Raw genomic sequence first — 22,201 nt, forward strand, 5'->3', positions numbered from 1 at the left:
GGGTGCCCCCCTTGGGACCCAGGGGGGGGGGGGGGGGGGGTGGGGGTGAGGAGGGGTCCTAATGGGGCCTAAATTGTACATTTTTATCTTCTTCTTGAGAACCCCATGACCCATTTTCACCAAACTTGGCAGGTAGCATTCCTAGGGGGTTAGGATCTCAATTTGTTAAAATGGGCACCATGCCCCGCCCAGGGGGCCCCCAGGGGGCCCAAACCCCCCAAATGAAGGAATCTTTAAAAATCTTCTCTAGAATCAGAAGTTATAGAGCTGAGATAATACTATGAGTGAGTACATTAATGACTGTAGTTTCAAGTTTGTTCATAGGAGATCCAGGGGTGCCCCTCTTGGGGGTAGGGGGAGGGGGGTGGTTGGAAGGGTCCAAATGGGGGCCTGAATTGTACATTTTCATCTTCTTCCTGAAAACCTCATGATGGATTTTTGTCAAACTTGGCAGGTAGCATCCCTAGGTGGTCAGGATCTCAATTTATCAAACTGGGCACCATGCCCCACCCAGAGGGCCCCAGGGGGCCCCAATTCCCCCAAATTAAGGAATCTTGAAAAAATTGGGCCCTTATTGTACATTTTCATCTTCCACTTGAGAATGCCTCGTCAAATTTTGGTAGAGCTGTGAATAATTTAGATTAGTGACTGCGTGAAAGGTGAACTTGCGATACTCAGGTGAGCGCTAGACCCGCGGGTCTCTTGTTTTTTCTTGTTTCAGTCATGTGGTCCACATATTAATAAAGCCACTGGGTTCTTGAATTGCAGGTCTTCTACTGTAAAAGTAGAAATATTCGCCTTGTTGAAATTGTCGTGCATTTTTGCACAGCTAGAAACTGGTGCAAAAATACATGTAAAATCATGCAAATATCTTTGCTTGTCATATGTTCCAGTAGTTGATGTCTTGATTCCATGGAATTGAAAACACGCGAAACTCTTCATATTGGGCAGAGTACAAAAAATCAGTCACGCGAAAATATCCACTTTTACAGTATATGTCAATTGTGAAATTAACTTTAAAAAATGTGACATTCAAAAAATGTCTGTACACAGAACATTTGGTTTATGAAGTACATATGTACTTCACTCTGTTGTAACAGTTTCTATTTGCCCCTTATGTTCCTTCCTCTCCCCTTCCCCTCCCTGTCCTCCCCTGCCCCTACCCCTCCCTCTCCCTACCCCTCCCTCTCCCAGGCTCTCCCTCTTCCCTCCCCCATCCCCTCTCCCCTTCGATCTCCTGCCCACACACAAATACCCCACCCCAAGAGCTAATGAGATGGAATGTGTGACTTCATGTACTGTGGACTCCCGTTATAACGAAGTCCTCGGGACCAGCAGTTTTCTTTCGTTATATCAAAATTTTGTAATAACCGAATAGATAAACAATACAAAACAAAGAGTGGATGATGTTGCTGTCTTAATCTTTACTTTGTTGTAACCGGAATATCAGTATAACCGTGCTCGTTAAAACAGGGGTGCACTGTACAATATAGTAAATGGTTTTGTGTTTGGCAGGTGGAGCGTCTGATGGACCACAAAGGTTTCTACATCGAGACAAAACTGGACGGCGAGAGGATGCAGCTTCACAAAGAGGGAGACAAGTACAAGTACTTCTCCAGACGGTGAGTGACCCCAGGACACACAGACAGACAGACAGACAGACAGACAGATTGACAGACAGACAGACAGACAGATAGACAGACAGACAGATAGAGAGAAATAGTCAGACAGAGAGACAGAAATAGACAGACAGACAGAAAAAAAAGGTAAACAGACAGAGAGAGAGAAAGACAGACAGACATATTGACAGAAATAGACAGAGACAGACAGACAGTTAGACAGACAGACAGACAGACAAGACAGACAGACAGACAGAGAGAAATAGACAGACAGAGAGACAGACAGACAGACAGAGAGACAGAAATAGACAGACAGACATACAAATAGATAAACAGACAGACAGACAGACATATTGACAGAAATAGACAGACAGAGAGACAGACGGACAGACAGACAGACAGACAGACAGACAGACAAATAGACAGAAATAGACAGAGAGAGAGACAGACGGACAGACAGACAGACAGTTTGACAGACAGACAGACAGACAAATGACAGAAATAGAGACAGACAGACAGATAGATAGATGGACAGACGGACAGACAGAGAGACAAATAGACAGAAATAGACAGACAGACAGACAGACAGACAGATAGATAGACAGACAGACAGACAGATAGAGAGAAATAGACAGAGAGACAGACATAACTCTCCAGCGAAATTTCACGGAGAAGCCATAATCTCTGACCCTATGCAGAACCTTTTTGGAGTGTACTTGAAACAAAATACCACGAACTCTTTGTGGTTGTTGCTGGGTGTGTGGATGGTTGTCAAATTACCAGCAGATGTTCATTTCTGGATATGAATAAAGAAGTCATGATTGATGCCATAGCTATGAAAGGCAATGTTGTTGAACTTTGTCTGGCTCTTTTGTTGTTGACTCTTTAACCATGATGCCATTTGTTTGATCAATTTCGCACTAGCTGGTATACATTAATTTCTTTTTTTCTTTTTTTTTTGAGGGGGGGGGGGCGGATGGGGTTGTCAGTCTTGGATTACATTGGCAAATGTTAAATGCAAATATCACCGAAAAGAGCATGCACAATGTGCTTTATCTTTGGTGCAACACAATTTTTGCCTTTTGCCTCTTGGAATTTGTTTAATAACCAAAAGCACAGTCAAATTGTGTTTTTTTTTGTTTTTTGTTTTTTTGTTTTAGGAGAACTGGGGTGAGAGCTAATCAAGAATGGACTTTGCATACTGTAAAACACAATATATTTGTTGCATGAAATTTTTGTGAATTGGATCCGACAGCCTTTTTTGCGGCATAAAATTTTCGTGAATTGCCTCTGACATTCGGTGCATGTAGTATGGGCAAGAACTTTCCCATACATTCTAATTTTGCAAATCTTTGCTCTCACAAAATTTCCAAAATGACAATGCATGTGAACATTTCTTGGTTTTTCAGTATTATTTATCAAACTTTTTTTTTTTTGAAAAAAAAGAAATTACAAATCTTGATGAAGGGAGCAGAGAGAAGGGGGAAAAAAATGTTGGTGGTCGAGTTGGAATAATATCAAATAGTACCGAGCTCAGCGTCACCATACTATTAACACCTTCAAAACGTCACATACAGCCTGAGCTGGTGCATGTGTACAACAGAAAAGGCTGTAGAATAACTCTGTGGCATAATAAATGAGTTAAAGTAATTTGAAAGTGAAGTATCATACAATGTACATATCTTTAAGTGTTTTAAACACCCATATATCATATGAAAAGGGAGTTTCTCCTTCCAAAAAGGATTGATAATGCTATTATTGTGTTCATGGTGATCTATCACTTGGTCTACTCCCACTTTGTCTAATAGCCTGTTAGTCTAAACCCACATGGTCTAATCATGTTTTGTCTATGACCAGTTTGTCTAATGACCATTTAGTCCAATTGTCACTTAACCTCATTACCAGTTGGTGTACTTCCAAATAGGCTATGCCCATTTCGTCTAATACCCACAGTTCATAATGTACTGTATATGCTATATATTTCGCGGGGGTTTTATTTTCGCGAATTTCGCGAGTCGGGAGCTATTCGCGAAATTAGCAACACGCGAAAATATTACCTTCCAAAATGAATCCCTTGCCTTGATGATACGAACATTTCAGTACTGGAATACTATGTCACGGCTTACCGAACAGACCATACTGGCTAAGCTTGTTTACGCACGTCCACGTCTACTTACGACTACTGTAGAGAGCCAATCCATTATCGCAAGGGGACCACTCATCAGAAATCTAGCGCGATGGACTTAACCACTTCAAAAATGTTGAATTCTAACTTACTAGTTCGCAGAGTTTAGCAAGTCTTTTTCATGCAGTGTATAACTAGTATCATTCTTATATGCTAGTAAGTTGAAAATTCACACTTTCTTTGCCACTTCATATTTTCTCTGGTCCCCCAATCGCGAATTTAACCACTCGCGAAAATGTGTGACAGCGGCAATTCGCGAAAATTTATGTACGCGAAAATTATAGCGTATACAGTATTTGATAGACAAAATGGGAAAATACCCAAGGAGACAAAATCGCAGTTGGACCATCTAGTCAGATGAAATGATAATTAGCCAAACCTGGCATTATAGACCTAATGAGGATTACACTAAATGGGCATTAGACAAAATTGATAGTAGACCGAATGAGTTTAGCTGTAGTGGTGTTAGACGAACTGGGATGTACAAAATTGTAGACCATTGGATTTTAGACCAAGTGGCAATAAACCGTGTCAATAGGCATTTTTGTTTGCCATATCCAGGTCACATGACTACTCCTCGTCGTTTGGAGAGAACCCAATGGAGGGAAGCTTGACTCCTTACATAGCAAACTGCTTCAAGAGGTCTGTTGAAAGCACTATTTACCATTTGCAGATGAAACTAAAACCCCAGCTTATGAGCTTTTAAATAGTTCTAAAATGTGACTTCGGGATAGAAACAACCAATGTAAAAATCTGAATCAGTATATTCAAGTACTGTTAAATATGCAAAATGTGAACAATATCTGTAGTTATAATAAAATTGTTTCTACAGTTGTAGACTAAAGTGACTACCGTTACAGTTTATCGAAGAAAAGTAGTGATTTTTTGTATCTCCTTACATTTTAGGCTTTATTGCAATACTTTTATGTGGTAGGATACAACTGACCTACACACAAGCATCAAATGTGATAACTCATTGGGTTGGTCTTTTTTTTTAAATAACTGCTCCCAATGGTAAACAATACATGTACCTTTCTGTATTCAGATTTCTTGTTTCTTCTACACTGTTGCACTCAACACAATCTTTTGTTGACTTAAAGGTTGTAGAGCCCTTTTGCAAACTTAAGGCAACTTTGCATGGTTAAAGATTAATGTCTCCTAACATCGTGTATGATCCGGCTCACCCCATGTGATCCCCTTTTGTACCAGGAATAACAGATGGAATTTTGGGGGGTCTGAATAAAGTCACTGGAAATCTATGGTATCCCCCGTACCCTCCATCATGAAGAAGTTTCAAGTTTTGTCATTCTGAGGAAAAGTCGGAATCACCTACCTGTACACCATGACATTTTGTAGTCTTCTCATTGAGCTATGGCGGCACCAAAACTTTAAAAATTCATAACTTTTGAATGGGTTGTCAAGATTTTTGCCAAACTTCACTGATTTGTCCTACTAATATTGCTGCATTTCTTTAAGTTTTTAGTTCCTATCCATGACAAGCTGTGGAATTGTCGCTTATCATATTCCTCATGAAGTATTCATCAAATTATATCATTTTTTTGTCCTGTTTGCTTGGTCATAGCAACATCCACACCTGTATTCTGGATGGGGAGATGTGTGCTTATAATCCAGACACCAATGAATACATGTGAGTATCTGGTACAACTAAAGCCCGCCGCACACTATACAACTCATGAGTATAAAACCTTTAAAGACCATGAGACCCAGTTGCACGACCTGGCAATGCACACTATACGATCAGACTACACTAGGCTTATGACTGTTTTAGCTTCAGTGCATTTTACCAATGATTATTACATGAAAATAATGGTAACGCACGTAGTGCGCATTGCGTGTGCTTCTATGCTCTTTGCATAATACTGCATCTTGATTGGCTGAAAGCCCATGACCGGTCGTGGAAATTCAACATGTCAAATCTCTGCAACTTGCACTAATACCTAGTCGTACGACTGGAAACTGGCAAGGCTGGTGACGTCACACTTCTATCCAGTCTTAAGGTCGTACGACTGGTCTATTAAAACTTATAGTGTGCGGTGGGCTTTAAAGTCGCCACTCCTACATTTTGACTGTAGGCCCTATGGTTGTTATTGTTTGTTTGTACATTGTTTGTTTTTCTTTGGTAATCTATTATAGGTGATCATAACAGTATCTATCAAGTGTCATGTCATTGATTCATACCAGGTTTCTTGAGAGAAGCAGAGTGTTGATCATCATTTCATATTTATTGGGAGGAACGATGGATAAAGATTGTTAATTTGCTTTGGTTGTTTGGCTTTGTGATTTAATTCACAGTCATATCTCATCAAAGTAAAAAGTTGACTTCATAAGTTGCATTGGTATACATTTTGTACATGTACATGTAATGGTACTCACTAAAGTCCATGCTGCAAACAGACCATGAATAATTTAGTCTTGGATAAAAATGAATTCTTAATATCCAAGCTTATCAGACAATACTTCATATGATCAGTCAGCATAATGATGTACTGTCATATGCTTAGATCTACAAAGTGCAAACAGCTGAGTTAGACTCAGTTCACAGTGAGCCAAGATTACTTTATGGTTCTTTGTGAAGAATTTGTTTTTTATTTTTTGTCTCTGTACTTTGAAATGTCAGATGAGGCTTTAATAGAGAATAAAAGATAAACATTACGATCGTATTGCTGTACAAATTCCCCAGATCGAAGGGAGAAAACTTTGACATCAAGAACCTGCGAGATGATGAAGGTAAGATGTGACTTTTTTCCTCAAAGTCTACCTGGCGCATTCATGTGTATACAAGGCACAGTAAGGACATAAGAAACAGAGATTCGTTTCTTAGGTTTCCTTCCCCTGTAGCACCAGTGGCCAATTGTGTGCGTCAAGAATGGGACTTCATTTTCAAATGCAAACCCACCTCAGAAATTGAATTATTTGCCTGTGTACTCATCTGTCACAAACTGGTAGATTGTTATAGTATAGAGGGCCTTGAATTTCAAATACAGATACTGGGAGGATAACTTCTATCATGGATATTGTGTTGAATGATAAACAGTGCCAAATTATAGGCGTAGCAAAGTTGAGAGCTTTGTTCCAAATTCTACATCAATGTGATGCATCCTGGTGTTAATATTGTACCTGTATTCTCTATTACGCACAATCAGTTTTCATTTGAAATTTAGTTGAAATGTTTCACCCTTTGTGGAAATGTTTTGTGGAATTGAAAAAGCTGTGTGTTCTATGGGTGCGTTCGAGCGCTCTCCTAAAGCAAATGGAACCATACCAAAGCCTTGCCAGAGGAGTGCTCAAACGCTTCTATAGTGTACTTGTATATCGCTGGTGGGGCGACAAGACCTCGTATCTACAAAATGTCAAATGTTCAGGAGAGCAAAAAAACATGGTAGCCAAAGCACTGTATCCAATGGGATAGACATTCCTTTGACATGTCGTGGTGGCTTCATTTTGGGGGTAAGACATCTAGGATTTGGACAGGACATCATTTAACTGATTATCTGACCATTAATCCAAAAAAGTCATTTTTACCAAAATTGCAGATACATTTGTACAAGGTCTTGTCACCCCAGCGACGATATGCCAAATATTTTGTGAGGTTTTTATTTTCGCGAATTTTGCGAGTTGGGTGCTATTTGCGAAGTTAAAGACACAAAAATATTGACTGTGATCCCCAAATGGATGTGACGTAGTACATATGTACATTTCTCCGTTCAATACAAGACTCCACGATCGTGTATTTAACCGCTTGGGAAATCATCGGGAATTCCCAATTCGTGAAAATTTAGACTCGCTAAATATATGGCGCATACAGTAACACATCGAACCAAGTCAAAAGAGGACCACTTCCTGATGATGTGCTCCAAAAGGGTACCAAAAGTTTGCACATAAAGAATGCACATAACCTGAACATGCATCATGTTGCAAAGACATAATTCTCTTTGTTCTGGACATCTGTAAGTAGTTAAGACGTTCCAGGTGAATGGTTGCTATGAAATGTGTGACCTCATCTAAAAATAACTTGTGAGGTATGCTTTTTCAACAGAGTGCTTCAACGCTCCAAATCTTGCACAGCATGGTACAGTTCACTTTTGTTTGCTGTAGAGCGCTCGAATGCACCCTATGATTAAAGCTTGTGCGTAACTCCTACCGGTAGCTGGTGTGTATGGATGTGACCCATTGTCGTGTTGCTTCGATCAAGTTTCATACCTTATGGCTGTAAAATACAATGTCAGATAAGGTGATCATGATGGGAAAAGTCGGGAGAAGACCGTGCCAACAATCTGGAGGTCTCGGGTTCAAATCCCGATAGAATCACATTTTCTTTGCTTAGTTTTCCACTAATTTAAGGTTTCTTAACCCATTGAGGAAGGACTGTTTTTGCTCCAACACACATTTTCCATAGACACCTGCCCGAGTATACTTGGGACTCGTCCTCAACAGGTTAAAGGGGATGGCTAGTATACTGCTCAGTGGGAATCAGTGGGAATGCTGGGGGATGATTATTCCAATCCCTGTGGGATTCATTTAGGAGTACATTATGTATCTATTTTTGTGTGAAAATTATTTGCTTCAGAACGGTCTCATATTCAAGTAATGTGCTGTTTAATGCCCCGTCACTGTACAGGCATGCTAGCCTGGAACCATTAAACTGCACATCACTTGAATATGAGACCATTCTGAAGCAAATAACTTTCACACAACAATAGATATATAATCATGTACTCTTAACCCTAAAAAGGCCGGGGGGGGGGGGGTTGAATCAACCCCCCCCTCGACATTTTTCGCGACTACTCCGCCGCGCGAAATTTTTTGACCGCGCCGTTCGCTGACTTTTTACTTTCAAGTCTCGCACATCTTTTGACACCATTTTCGCAAAAATCGCGCATACCGTTACGACGCTGCATAACGTTTTATACATGCCTGTCAGACCGAAAATGGCTCAAAACCGTGATTTTGTGTATAAAGTCTATGCAAATGGAGTTTTCTTTTCTTATTCATAAAGATATGATTATTTTCACTTTCATAGACTGAAACTAATTGAATTTAGCATAATTAAGCTTAAAATAGGTTCTGTCATAAATTTTGCGGAAAAAAGTGATAAAACAAAAGGTCGAAAAAACAAAGAAATACATAAGAAGTTCATAAAACAATACAATACATAAGAAAATGATTTTGATACCGAACTTTTTTTTAAAGTACTTTGTTAGGAATGCTACAAAGAATGTTTTCACCAAAAATTAGGATTCTAGGAGTTTTAATTTCTGATTTAGAGCAAAATGTATGATTTTATGCATATATTAGCATAATTAATTATTTTGACGAAAATTTCCATTTCTTTTTTAATAGCCTGGTAGATTACGCCACAGGTAATGCACATGCCAAATTTCATGGCGATTGCGCGATCAACGGCCGAGATCTCAAGGGGGGGTTGAATCAACCCCTCCCCGGTCACAGAACACCCAAAAAAGCCCGGCCTGGTTAGGGTTAAATGAATTCCACAATCGCCCAGCATTCCCACTGATTCCCACTGATCAGTTACTAGCCATCCCTTTAAACAAGCAAAAGTATTACATAATCACCTACCTCCTGTCTAAATATCAAAGAGAACAAGAATACTTTGAAATGCAAAATTGTTCAATTTTGTCTAGAGCATGTTGTTACAGTGTTTTTGAATTGGCCTAGCGAGCTTACACTGTACATACCAAATCATCTGCTTGCCAGATATATCCAAACTTTAGAGTCCATCTTCTCAAAATGATGTTTACTGTAAAACGAGGAATGTTTGCATGCATTTTAATTTCACGAATTTTGCGATAGCTAAGATTTGCAAAATTAAAATGCATGTGAAAGTTCTTGTGTACACTATATGCAATGAATGTTAGAGGCAACCTGCGAATATTCAATGATGCAAAAAAAGGCCGTCGCCTCCAATTTGCGAAAATTTCTTGCTGCGAAAATATCGTGTTTTACATAATACCTGATGGATGCCAGGCTTTCTTACCATTTATATGGTAGGTTTAGGGAAGTGAAGTTCAACAGATTTACAAATTTATTTGTCATTGAAAAGCCGAGTTTCAGTGATTTATGACTTCCTAATCAGTAAGTGCGCCCTTGGGAACTTCATCAGGTGTGAATGCACTTTAGAATTATGCATTGTATATGTAAACTTTGTTTTATTCCCCCCCCCCCCCCCCCAGACGTACAGGTCTGCTATGCCGTCTTCGATGTCCTGCTTGTGAATGATTGCAAACTAGCCAACCGTCCCCTCAAAGAAAGACTAGCCTACCTACCAAAGTAAGGTGGTGTATTATGTCGGCTGTCATTGTCACAGTAATTCTAGCTCATGATTTACCCCCCCCCCCCCCCTATGAAATGGGAAGGGCAAAGTCTATTCCTTTTAAAATTTCTTGTTTCAAAGGAACCTTTGTGAAGACTTGGATGCAGGCCAGTGGGAGACTTTAAAGGATTTGGCATGATTCACTTGTTACATTTTTCATGTGATGGTAACAACTATTCATGTTTTATTGAAACAATGATATCTTTGAACTCCATAACATTATATTTTTTCCCCAGTAGGCTACAGTGTATAATGAAACTTCACTTTTCAGTTTGATGTAAATTAACTGAATGTATGGCAGTTGATGTGGACATAGAGTGAGTGGAGTTTTTCTTTACATCAGAAGATCCTCACACAAGAATGATGTTATTTATGTGTAAAATACAATTGTAACTAAAATTATTCAATTCAGTCTTCTCAATGTAGCTTTTATTTTACATTTCATGGGGAATGGTAACCATCTCGACAAATAGTATCGATCACTAGACTTTGCCTTACGAAAATCAATTTCAAAGTACAAAATTCATTGATTAGAGATTCAGTTGTTTCAAGAATTTTGTGTAGTGTACATGTACATTGATATAAATTTGCACATTCATCATCATGTCCTGTAACTTTTTGACATAGACCTTCCAGCAAACCCCCCCAAAAAAACAAAACAAAAAAAAACAAAAAAAAAAAACATGATTGCGATTTATTTAAGTGTGAATTGTTGGTAAAAATCTTTAGTCTGGAGTATGACAGCTTAAATTTAATCTGTTCAGTTTCTGTGTCTGTCTGTCTACTATGTATTTGTTTGTCTGTTTGTCTGTGTGTTCAGGGTGTTTGATGTCATCGAGGGAAGGATTGCACTGGTGAGCAGGAGGGAGGCATCTACAAAGTAAGAAGAGCAAATAATGATGCTAATGATGATAATAATAATGATGATAATGATAACAATAACAATAATGATGATAATGATGGTGATGATAGTTATAATTATAATGATAATAATAATAATAACAACAACATTAATAATCATAATTTTTATCATTATAATAATCATCATTTTCATCATTCATAATACTCATCATTTTTCTAGCCAAAAAGCGTGACCATGCCTCTCCTCTTCTTCAGCAATTACACTGGCTCCCTGTGCAAAAGCGAATCGCCTACAAAATCCTGTCAATCACGTACAAATGCCTTCAGAATTGTGCTCCATCTTACCTCCTGAATCTACTTTCATGTCACCAATCTGAAAGACAAGGTTTGTGGTCAGGCCAAGACCCAACCCGGCTGTCTGTTCCTAGGACTCTCACTTGGACAGGAGACAGATCCTTCTCGGCAGATGCCCCACGCCTATGGAATCAACTCCCTCAAAGTATCAGGGAATCACCATCTTTGCCAGTGTTCCAGAAATCGTTGAAGACTTTCCTTTTCAATAACTGAATATTGATTCATTATGTATCTTTTTTTTCCTTGTCTGTTGTACTTTTTTTTTCCTTTTCTCCTACCTCCCAAGTGTAAGATGGATTTGTGAAGCGCTGTGATACATTTGCATTATTTGTAAGAGCGCTATATAAATACCAATATTGTATTGTATTGTATAATGATGATAAGAAGAAGAAAAAGATGAAGAAGAAGAAGAAGAAGAAATACATGCTGTATACTATTATCATCACTGTTGTTATGCCTCCGCCACGAAGTGGCGCGGGAGGCATTATGTTTTCGGGTTGTCCGTCCGTCCGTCCTTCCGTCCGTCCGTCCGTCCGTCCGTCCGTCTTTCCGTCCGTCCGTAATGAATTTTGTGGACAAGGTAACTATCAAAAGCTGTTGAGGTATCCTAATGAAACTTGGCATGTATGTGTATTAGGGGGTGAAGTTGTGCCTATCAACTTTTGGGTGCACGTGCTCAAGGTCAAAGGTCAAAAGGTCAAGGTCAAATACATAAAATTTCACTATTTCCACCACATCTATGCAATGCCTGAAGATATTTTCTTGAAACTTAGTGCATACATGTATTACCCAATTTAGATTCTCTGGTGAAAGTTTGGGTCATGAGGTCAAAGGTCAAAGGTCAAAAGGTCGAGTAAAAGTATTAAAACTTCTTTTTTTTTCTGTAAATTGGAAAATTGTTCAAGGTATCTTCATGGAATATAGTATATACATGTACTGACTGGCAGTGATTATCTAGAGAATGTAGGGTTCATGGGGTCAAAGGTCAGGGGTCAAAGGTCAAGTGCAACACTTCAAAATTTTACTATTTCCCTCATGTTCATGCAATGCCAGCAGGATTATTATTTTTTTTTTTTTACACTTGGTGTATGCATGTGTAACCTAATAGAAATTCTCTGGAGAGTTTTTTTTTTCTTTTTTTTTTTGCCTCAAAGGTCAAAAGGTCAAAGATCAAGTGAAAGTGCTGAACTAACTTTTTCCTCCATATCTCGGAAGTGGCTCAATTTATCGTGGAACTTACTGCATATTTATGCATGTTCTACCTGAAAGTGATTATCTTATGAATTTTAGGGTCAAAGGCCAGATGAACATGGTAACAATTTACTATTCAGTACAGAAATTGCACTTTTTTTCCATACCGGTACCATGAAAATTACTCAATGCATAAATGTATGAATGGGTCAAAGTCAAGTTAAAGTCCTTAAATCCCCAAATATATGCTCTCCTATTCATCCAATTAAACCAAGGTCAAGGAAGGAGAACATTCAACACATTTGTGACAAACTTGTCATTTCAGTATTTTGCCAGTTTTGTGAAAATGTAATCACACATTGTCCACATGTACTATCTAGACCTATTAGGAGAATCATGCATTATGGCGGAGGCATACCAGTCGCCATAGCGACATTTCTAGTTTAATCTATTTTCATCATCATCATCACCATTGTGCAGTTAGATGTATCATTATGACTTGCTTAATTTTTTGTGTCCCCATATCAGGACTGAAGTTGTGGAGGCACTGAATGAGGCCATTGATAAGCGGGAGGAAGGAATTCTGATCAAACATCCAGAGTCCACGTACAGACCAGACAAGAGAAAAGGTATCCCTCCTTAGTCCCATGTATAATATTTACAGTTTTTATCTACTTGTCTTTGTTCTCCATAGTGTTGTGTGGCCATGTCTCCTGCCTTGTGTCTCCTTTACCTTGTTCTCTGTCTTTCTGTTTCATTGTTGTCTTAAGCTTCTCTTATCCAGTATCTCTTTTGTGTGTTTTCTGTTCACATGTCTTGTTTGTTACTGTACACGCCAAATATTTCAGGTTTTTAGTTTCATGAATTTTGCGAGTCGGGTGCTATTCGCAAAATTAAAGACATGCAAAAATAATGACTCTGATCCCGATATGAATGTGACGCACACATATACATTTCTCCATTCAGTATAGTACTCCACGATCGGGAATTTAACCACTCACGAAATTGTCGGGAAGTCCCCGATTCGCGAAAAATTTAGACTCGCTAAATATATGGCGTCTACCTGTACAGTATTCTGTGCTTCTTGTGCCAGAAAACTTTTCTTTAACCCGTTTAAGACTAGTCCTAAGTATACATGAGCAGGTGTCCATAAAAAATGCAAAATCAGCTTGCCCTCAACAGGTTAACCTGTTGAGGACGAGTCTGGAGTAAACTCGGGCAAGTGTGTATGGGAAATGCCTGTTGTAGCAAAATCAGACCATCTTCAGTGGGTTAACCTCCACTAATTTTTATCTGTGTCTTCCTGTCATGTTGGATGTCCTGTCATTCTTGTCTGTTGTTGTCTTGTTCATGTTTCCTTTTCCCTACTCGTTTGTCTCTACACATACCATCATACATGGTGTACTCCTTGGCTTCCCAGTTAGCTGTGCAGGAGTCAAATTGCTTTAATTAGGATCTAATTTCATCATCAAAACAAAGCTCTGTTTTGTTACAGCTATCATATCATAACATGGCTTTTGAAAATGAAAATATTTCAATGCAAACACCTGGCATAGATTAAATCTTTCATTTCCACTGTATGATGTATGTACATGTACATGTATGCTCTGAGGGCAAACAAAATTGTTTTAAAAGAGACTCAAAAGGTTTTGCTTTCGTGTTTCTTTCAGGAAGTGGCTGGCTGAAAATCAAACCAGAGTATGTTGATAACCTCATGGATGAACTCGACCTGCTTGTTGTCGGAGGATACTTTGGCAAAGGGGTGAGGACATAGAGTGTATTCAAACATAAATGATTTAAAGGGACTGCACAGTACTGGTTGAGGTGAGGATTCTGCTTTTAACATTTTGCGAGATATTCAGAAACCACTCCATGAGATTAGTCAAAGAGCATGCAATTCTTAGGGGTATCAAAAGTTTATTTGATGAAAATCAATCTTGCCTTTCTGCGCCATGAGTGCCACTGTGTGACAGACATGGCGCATTACAAGACTCCATTATTATTATTATCATTATTATTATTAAATGGCTGAGATATCCAAAAAACAAGGTGAAATAAAGAGATCCTAATAAAAGGCGTAGCCTGTTGCCTTTTATTATTATCACTTTTTTGGATATCTCAGTCATTTGAAAACCCTAGTTTGACCCTTGTTTGACCCTAGCTTGACCCTAGCTTGACCCTAGTTTGACCCTCATTTGACCTGTGCTCTCTCTCTCTCTCTCTCTCTCTCTCTCTCTCTCTCTCTCGTGACCCAGGTCAGGGCTCAAATGATTTCCCACTTCCTGCTGGCTGTGGCAGTACCTCCAATCAGGGAGGGAGAACATCCCAAGACATTCTATTCCTTCTGCAAGGTAATAAATGATGATTATAATAAGCCAGTTCGTAGTTCTACTTTGTGCATGAGCAGAAAAAGGTCACTGGTACCAAAATGCATGATGGTTTTAAAACTCACGGAGATAAGCATATTCTGTCATATATAACTGTAATTATTATTCATGCAATCCTTGTACATGATACTTGCCATCGCATCCACCTGATTGCAAACCTGGTATTTGACAATACAATTTTCAGCGTTTTTTAATGTACATGTATTCGATACAAAACAAAGAAATGGATGCTTCCCTGAGGGTTGTTTGAAGGACCATTCTGTCCACCTGGTCTCGCTATGCAAGATCATTCTTTGTTTAACACGAATTCCATAAATTGTTACGCCGGACAAACTTACCGATACGCACTATGCTGCTTTGAATATCAATATGAGTGAAGTGCCTAACCAACTAAGAAAATAGAAAGGTCATTTGTGACCGTGCACCTCAAAACGAACATAAAGTCGCACACACTGATTTTGTGTGAGGACTGAAAATAAGTGAAATGGGTCAACCTAGCCGAACTTGACTTTTTCATATTTTTTGAAAGAGCGGGTCTTCTTTTACATTATGCTAAAATTTGGTATCATAAAACGGGCAGGAAAGTGTGTCTTTTTAGCAGTTTATCTGGAACATTTTTGGTAGAATAGTGTGATTAGGTGTGTCTTTAGAATCCCTTTTTCATTTCTGAAAAACCTTGTCCACACTCTTCACTTTCAACTCTAATAACTTTTGAGAAGATAGTGCTACTGCTTTGAAAGTTGGCATCAATTATGGACAGAATGTGTTAATGAGGCATGCTTAATTTCAGTTTAATCTAGTAATCCCTTCATTGTTGTTACTCTGGTGGTTTACTTCCTGTTTTTTGTCCCATTCATCGCACAGCCAGCACGCTTTTGGTAAAGATTAAGCGCTTGAATAGACACTGTACTTCAGAGCCTCTTTTCTCAGTTCACACTTTCCCTGAGTTTGTGCTTTCTTTCCAATATTTAGATAGGTTAGGAGAGTCCATTTGATTTGAGTTATACATCATTTTAAAGCTTAAATTCTGCTCTTTCAGAATATGGTTTTAACTAAAAATTCATGTCTGGCGACTTTTTGTTTGTTTTGAGGTGCAGGGTCACATTTGTACCAACGTGCACATGAGCTAATTACGAACTGGCTTATTAGCAATGCTTATATGGCATATAGCATGTCCATATTCACTCATGACATAGGCACCATGGGAAAACTGAATAATATACTGTTTGGACTACTGTCGTTTTTTATTATGCATTTTTTCTATTAAATCAGCAAGTACTGTAAAAGCAGTGATGTTTATAGTGCCGATAATGAAGATTATGATAATAGTTGCAATAATGCTAGTGACAATACAAAGAAGGAGAAAAGGAAGGAAAAGTAGAAAAAGATGAAGATAATAGTATTCTTGAATATTATATTCACAAAAATGATATTCTTTATTGTGGGGAATCTCATGTTTACACCATTGTGTATGATTTTCCTGCAATTTCCACACCAGGCAAACCTACGCTGCATGAAGAGCACTTTTCTTTGTAATTTATTGTTCAATCAGTTGATAGAAATCAAAGTACACTAAAATTGTATACTATGAGATTACTGATGTTACACGTACAAATCTATGCACGCATATAAAAAGATTATAGTATCGTTATCAATCAGTCTTGAAGTTAATATATTAATTATTTTTGTCAGAGGAGTAGACCCAATGCAAGTTTTTTTTTACTTCCTTGTATCGCCCCGTGCTGTACACCTAGGAAACTTTGTGTCAAGTGGGAAATTGGATATACCTTATTTTTATTCAATAAAGGCATCTATTCATACAGGGCAAACTATTAGATTTCTGTACGGATTTGGTTTTGGTCTCCTGCATTATTTGTGAAAGGAGAAACTATGAAAGTGGAACTACACCCTCCTGATGCCTTTTTCTTTTGTTTGTCTTTCTCTTGTTTTGTTACTAAGGTTGGCTCTGGTTACACCCTCCAAGAGCTGAGAGACTTCAATCTCAAACTCGCCAACCACTGGAAGAAATATGACAAGAAGAATCCTCCTCAGTTTTTACATTGTACTGGGGTGAGCATAAAATGAAGTAAAAAATTAGAGAGTTGACTGTTTATACACATCCCCCTAGTGATAATTAAATGATGTTTAATACAAACTGTACATATTTTTCCTTTCATGAATTTTCCCATCCAGTCTAGCATTTGGAACCAATAGATGTGAGGGTGTGATACTGATGTCAAGTCTTTTACAAAGTGACAATTTTCCTTGTTTTAGCAATTAAAGATGACAAAGAATAACAATATTGCATGCATTATCATTTAATATAAATCTGTTTCTGGTCCTGTGTCAAATTCTGGCAGTTTTAAGTATTGCTTGTAGCAACATCATATGCAAAACAATGAACAACACAGCAAAAGACAAAAGAAAGCTTGTGAAATAATATGCGCAGTAGTGACACACATGTGCAGGCAAATAGCAACCGAACTTGATTATAAACAGTATGTATCTATAATGTATGACTTTTCATAGTACAGTCTGTCCCACCTAGTTCATACATGTAGGCTTGTAGGAATCACTTTCTGCCCCTGGTGTTACAATGTCACTGTCCCTTTGTCAATTCTGGGTAATCAAGTGGTATGATTTTGAATGGGTGGGAGAGTTGATTAAGATCAAGAATTAATTTGCTACATCTGGACTTACATTTTGATTCTGAAAACGGTTTCATGTCTGATCCTGGATGCTTCATCAGCTCGTCTGAGCTTTGTTGGTGAGAAAACGTTGTTGATCGGCGCTGATGCACTGTCGACATTATTGCCTGGAGTCAGTCGTTAAGGAATTCTGTGGGTTACAGAGCTACAACTGTATATACCTGGGCCTTGTTTTATGAATAGGTAAAAGTTGATTATAAAGTTGGTTTCAACTGTAAGTCTATGGCAGACTGTGTAGTAAGGAAATATAAGATTGATTTTATCTTTTGATAAAACTGGGCCCAGGTAGAGGATGTGTCGCAGTCCCCTACCCTCTTCATTTGCCTTTCTTATTTCTACTCTGCATGCAGGAAAAGCCAGAGGTGTACATTGAGCCGTGCAATTCTTTCATCGTTCAGATCAAAGCTACTGAAATCAATGCATCAGCTGTGTAAGTTACATTCCTTCAGTTATTTTACTCCAGTACATCACTCGTTAAGCACATGTAGATATAAAAACATACGTACATAATACATATTACAGATGCACAATTTGTATGCAATATGTGGACACGTGCATTTTGTATTTATAAAATGTGTAAATTGGCTGAATTAGCACAGCAGGTGTTTTCACATCAGCCCGATAAAAATCCAAGCTCGAGATATTTTCCAATTTCCCAAGTCAGAAAATAGCGCGCTATTTCGAAACATCAGGCTGATGTGAAAACGCCTAGTGTGAAACTGTAAAACTGGACATTTTCGTGTGCATGAAACTTTTGTGACTTTTGTGAGGGGACAATATTCATGGAAGTAAAATGTTTGTCATGTGTTGTAAGAAACAAATGTTTGTTGAAGCATTTTGTCTACACGATGCATTGAATGCCAGTGGAGATTTGAGAACGTTTCATGCCGCGAAAAAGGATGTCATTATATCAGCATCACTTTGCGAAAGTTTAATGCCGTGAATGTACCTGGTTACACAGTATTTGTTGTTTTCAATACAATGCAAACTTGTGCAATGTAATTATGAATTTGTTTCAGCATTTTTTAATAGTCAATGTATAGGATACAGCTCATTTTACTATTATCAAATTGGGCGTACTCTTTTGCATCGTTCTTGATTATGCTCTCCAAATGTACAATTAGCCCTAATATGCAATTCAGTTTCGCCTCGACCTTTGTCCTTGGGGAAATACAAATTCTGTATACCACTGCTCAATGTGGACCCCAGGTACTACATATACAGCAATCATCAGGATCACATAGAGGTTTTCTTTTGTTTAGAAGGTGAGAAGCATACACATGTATTAATCGAGCGTGGTGTCCTTGAAAACATGGCAGGTACTACACAGGATGTACCCTGAGGTTCCCTCGTCTAGAGAAGGTGCGTGATGATAAGGACTGGCACCAGTGTATGACCACTGAGGAGCTGGACTCTATGAGACAGGTGTGTACTTGGGTGCTGTCTGGTGTATGGTGTGGTGTTACCAGGTGTACACTTTGGTATTGTCCAATGTATGGCATGGTGTTAGCAGGTGTACACTTGGGTATTGTCCAGTGTATGGTGTGGTGCTACCATGTCTATACATGTACTTGGTAACTGTGTGGTACAGTACATGGTGTGGTGCTACCAGGGGAGCATTGCATGAAGGGTTTTGGTGGGATATTTTTCTGACAAACTGTTACAAGCTACTGAAAATCTTGCATCTAATTGGCTGACAGCAAACATGTCCGACAACTTTGTCGGACAAAATGCTTCATGAAATGCCCCCATGTGTGTACTTGGGTACTGTCTGGTGTATGGTGTGGTGCTGTGGTTCACAGGTTATTGTATAGTGTAAACTGTGGTTCAGCTGGGTGTGTCATTGGTTACTGTCTGCTGTAAAGTGTAGTGCTGCCAGATGTGTAGCTACAGTACCGACAATATGTGACCGTGCACCTCAAAACGAACATAAAGTCGCACACACTGATTTTGCGTGAGGACTGAAAATAAGTGAAATGGGTCAACCTAGCCGAACTTGACTTTTTCATATTTTCTGAAAGAGCGGGTCTTCTTTTACATTATGCTAAAATTTGGTATCATAAAACGGGCAGGAAAGTGTGTTTTTTTAGCAGTTTATCTCAAACATTTTTTGTAGAATAGTGTGATTAGGTGTGTCTTTAGAACCCCTTTTTCATTTCTGAAAAACCTTGTCCACACCCTTCGTTTTCAACTCTAATAACTTTTGAAAGGATAGTGCTACTACTTTGAAAGTTGGCATTAATTATGGACAGAATGTGTTAATGGGGCATGCTTAATTTCACTTTAATCTTATAATCCCTTCATTGTTGTTACTCTGGTGGTTTACTTCCTGTTTTTTGTCCCATTCATCGCACAGCCAGCACGGTTTGGTAAAGATTAAGCGCTTGATAGACACTGTACTTCAGAGCCTCTTTTCTCAGTTCACACTTGTCCTGAGTTTGTGCTTTCTTTCCAATATTTAGATAGGTTAGGAGAGTCCATTTGATTTGAGTTATACATCACTTTAAAGCTTAAAGTCTGCTCTTTCAGAATATGGTCTTAATTAAAAATTCATGTCTGGCGACTCTTTGTTTGTTTTGAGGTGCAGGGTCACATATTGTGTAAGCCAGGGCTCAGGGTACTCTCCATTGTGAAGTGTGCCACTGCTGGGTGTATAGATGGACACTGTCTGGTGTATAGTGTAGTCCTGAAATGTGTGAAGTGATGCACTGTTTGGTGTAAAGTGTGGTGCTGATGGATGTGTAGATAAGTACTAGACACTGTGTAGTGTCGTATCATGTATACACTGTAACTGATTGAAAGTGGAGTAATGCACTTGTCGGTGAAACTGGACAATGTGCAAGTGTTGTATGGACACTAGTGTTTTGGCATGCATGCTTTGGTAGAAAGTGATACTGCAAAGTTCATGGGGAGTGTCTCACAAATACAAGAAATCATCTTCCAGGTTTTAAGACGATTTCTTGAAGAGAAAGCATGACATGATAAAGCATACAACCAGAGCCACACCCAGAACATATTAAACAGAACTGTGACATTATGAATGAGACTGAAATAAGTCTTTTCATGCAACGCAAGGAATCATGACAAAGGTGAATTGTTGAAAACTTTTCACCGTTTTCTCTCTCACCATCCCCTCCAGCAAGCTGAGGGCAAACTGACTGGTCGCTATGTCAACGCAGACGATGATGAGATCGTCACCACCAAGAGGAGAAAAGTGACGAAAACGGACAGACCTGTCGCCGTGGCATCCAGGTTCCGAGCGGCAGATTTGACCAATGTGACCCAGGTTGGATGATTTAGTATGGCTTACCTCATAAAAATATTCATTTTTCATCTTCCTGTGAAGTAGAAGCAAAATTAGAAGTCTACATTCGAAAATAGACTAGATTAGATATGAATATCAAATAACACATGGCTGAGAAGTGATGTGGTCATGACAAAACTTTATGGTGTCGAGAGATTTTGAGTTTGTTTTCTTCTTTGATATGCAGATGACAAGCATGCAGCAAGAGCTTTGCTGTTTTATTTATAAGTCATTCTCTCAAACCTGAACAATGTCCATCTTGGCCCTCATGTGGTGTGGATGTGATAAGTTTCACTTCATTGAAATTATTATGGTCATACTACGTGTAATATAATGTGGACTGGCCTTGAGGACAATTAATGTCGTAACCCCCCCGAAAGTAGCCAGTTCATATGATTAACATCAACAAAATCAGACATTTAGAGCAAACTTCAATATATTACCTATTACAGTGCCACGTAATCGCAGCATGAATTGGATTTCAGAGGAAAAATAAATAAATTGACTGCAAGATGATTTTGCAGGGACAGGCGTAATGTCAATATTGATTATAAGGGTTATCTGTTCCTCATCTTGGGTAAAGATTGGATGTCTGCTCTGTTAATCAAAGTTTAGTCAGGTGATTAGGATTAGGGAAGAGACTGACGTAATGTTCAGGATCCCGTCTGTGTATCTCGATGCTTTTGTGCATGTAATGCAAAAGTACGTGAAAGAGTATACTACATAAGTGCACAGGGTTGCCAAAATGCACAAGCCTGATGTGCCGTTGCAAAATGAGGAGGAAACAGAATTAGATTTTTACCTACAGATGAAAAATTTTACTGCAAAATAACCTAACTCCATTCTTGTTATGTAGAGATTTTTTGTGATTAAAGCTGCTAAAAACAAAGAACCCCCCCAGAAAATGATAAGAAAACACAGGATATCTTTGATAATAATTTGGAGAATAATCCTTGTTTTATATTACAAGTGAAGTATTATTTGAAAAGTTTGATTTTGTTTTTTGTGATGACAGAATTACTTTAAAATGTTTAAAAATGGCACTTTGCCCATTTTGCAATGAAAACTCGTAAAATACTTTCCCATTATTTCTGATTTTACTTTCCACTTGATACAAAGATATGCAGAGAACATGAAGATGCCCCAAATCTGATAAATTAGTGCATTTTAGATAACCTCTTGGTGCCTTACCACTATTTCAATCCTCCTCAAGTGAGCAGGACAAAATAAAAAAATAAAA

The 22,201-nt window shown here is 38.6% G+C and overlaps 1 protein-coding gene across 1 annotated transcript in view; it reads left to right on the forward strand.

Moving 5' to 3' along the window:
• LOC139721186 (DNA ligase 4-like) overlaps positions 1–22,201 on the forward strand; it is a 57,313-nt gene that overhangs the window by 27,177 nt on the left and 7,935 nt on the right. Inside the window, exons 8-20 of the mRNA XM_071632513.1 lie at positions 1,516–1,622; positions 4,366–4,446; positions 5,387–5,452; positions 6,506–6,552; positions 10,017–10,113; positions 10,977–11,036; positions 13,091–13,191; positions 14,233–14,324; positions 14,818–14,913; positions 16,909–17,019; positions 18,008–18,087; positions 18,977–19,082; positions 20,797–20,943. Coding sequence (XP_071488614.1) covers positions 1,516–1,622; positions 4,366–4,446; positions 5,387–5,452; positions 6,506–6,552; positions 10,017–10,113; positions 10,977–11,036; positions 13,091–13,191; positions 14,233–14,324; positions 14,818–14,913; positions 16,909–17,019; positions 18,008–18,087; positions 18,977–19,082; positions 20,797–20,943 — 1,191 coding nt within the window. The remainder of the gene's footprint in view (positions 1–1,515; positions 1,623–4,365; positions 4,447–5,386; positions 5,453–6,505; positions 6,553–10,016; positions 10,114–10,976; positions 11,037–13,090; positions 13,192–14,232; positions 14,325–14,817; positions 14,914–16,908; positions 17,020–18,007; positions 18,088–18,976; positions 19,083–20,796; positions 20,944–22,201) is intronic.

This window comes from Diadema antillarum, unplaced genomic scaffold (assembly GCF_040938485.1).
Source record: "Diadema antillarum isolate AM-2024a unplaced genomic scaffold, OU_Dant_1.0 scf00000139, whole genome shotgun sequence".
In the NCBI taxonomy this organism is placed as follows: domain Eukaryota; kingdom Metazoa; phylum Echinodermata; class Echinoidea; order Diadematoida; family Diadematidae; genus Diadema; species Diadema antillarum.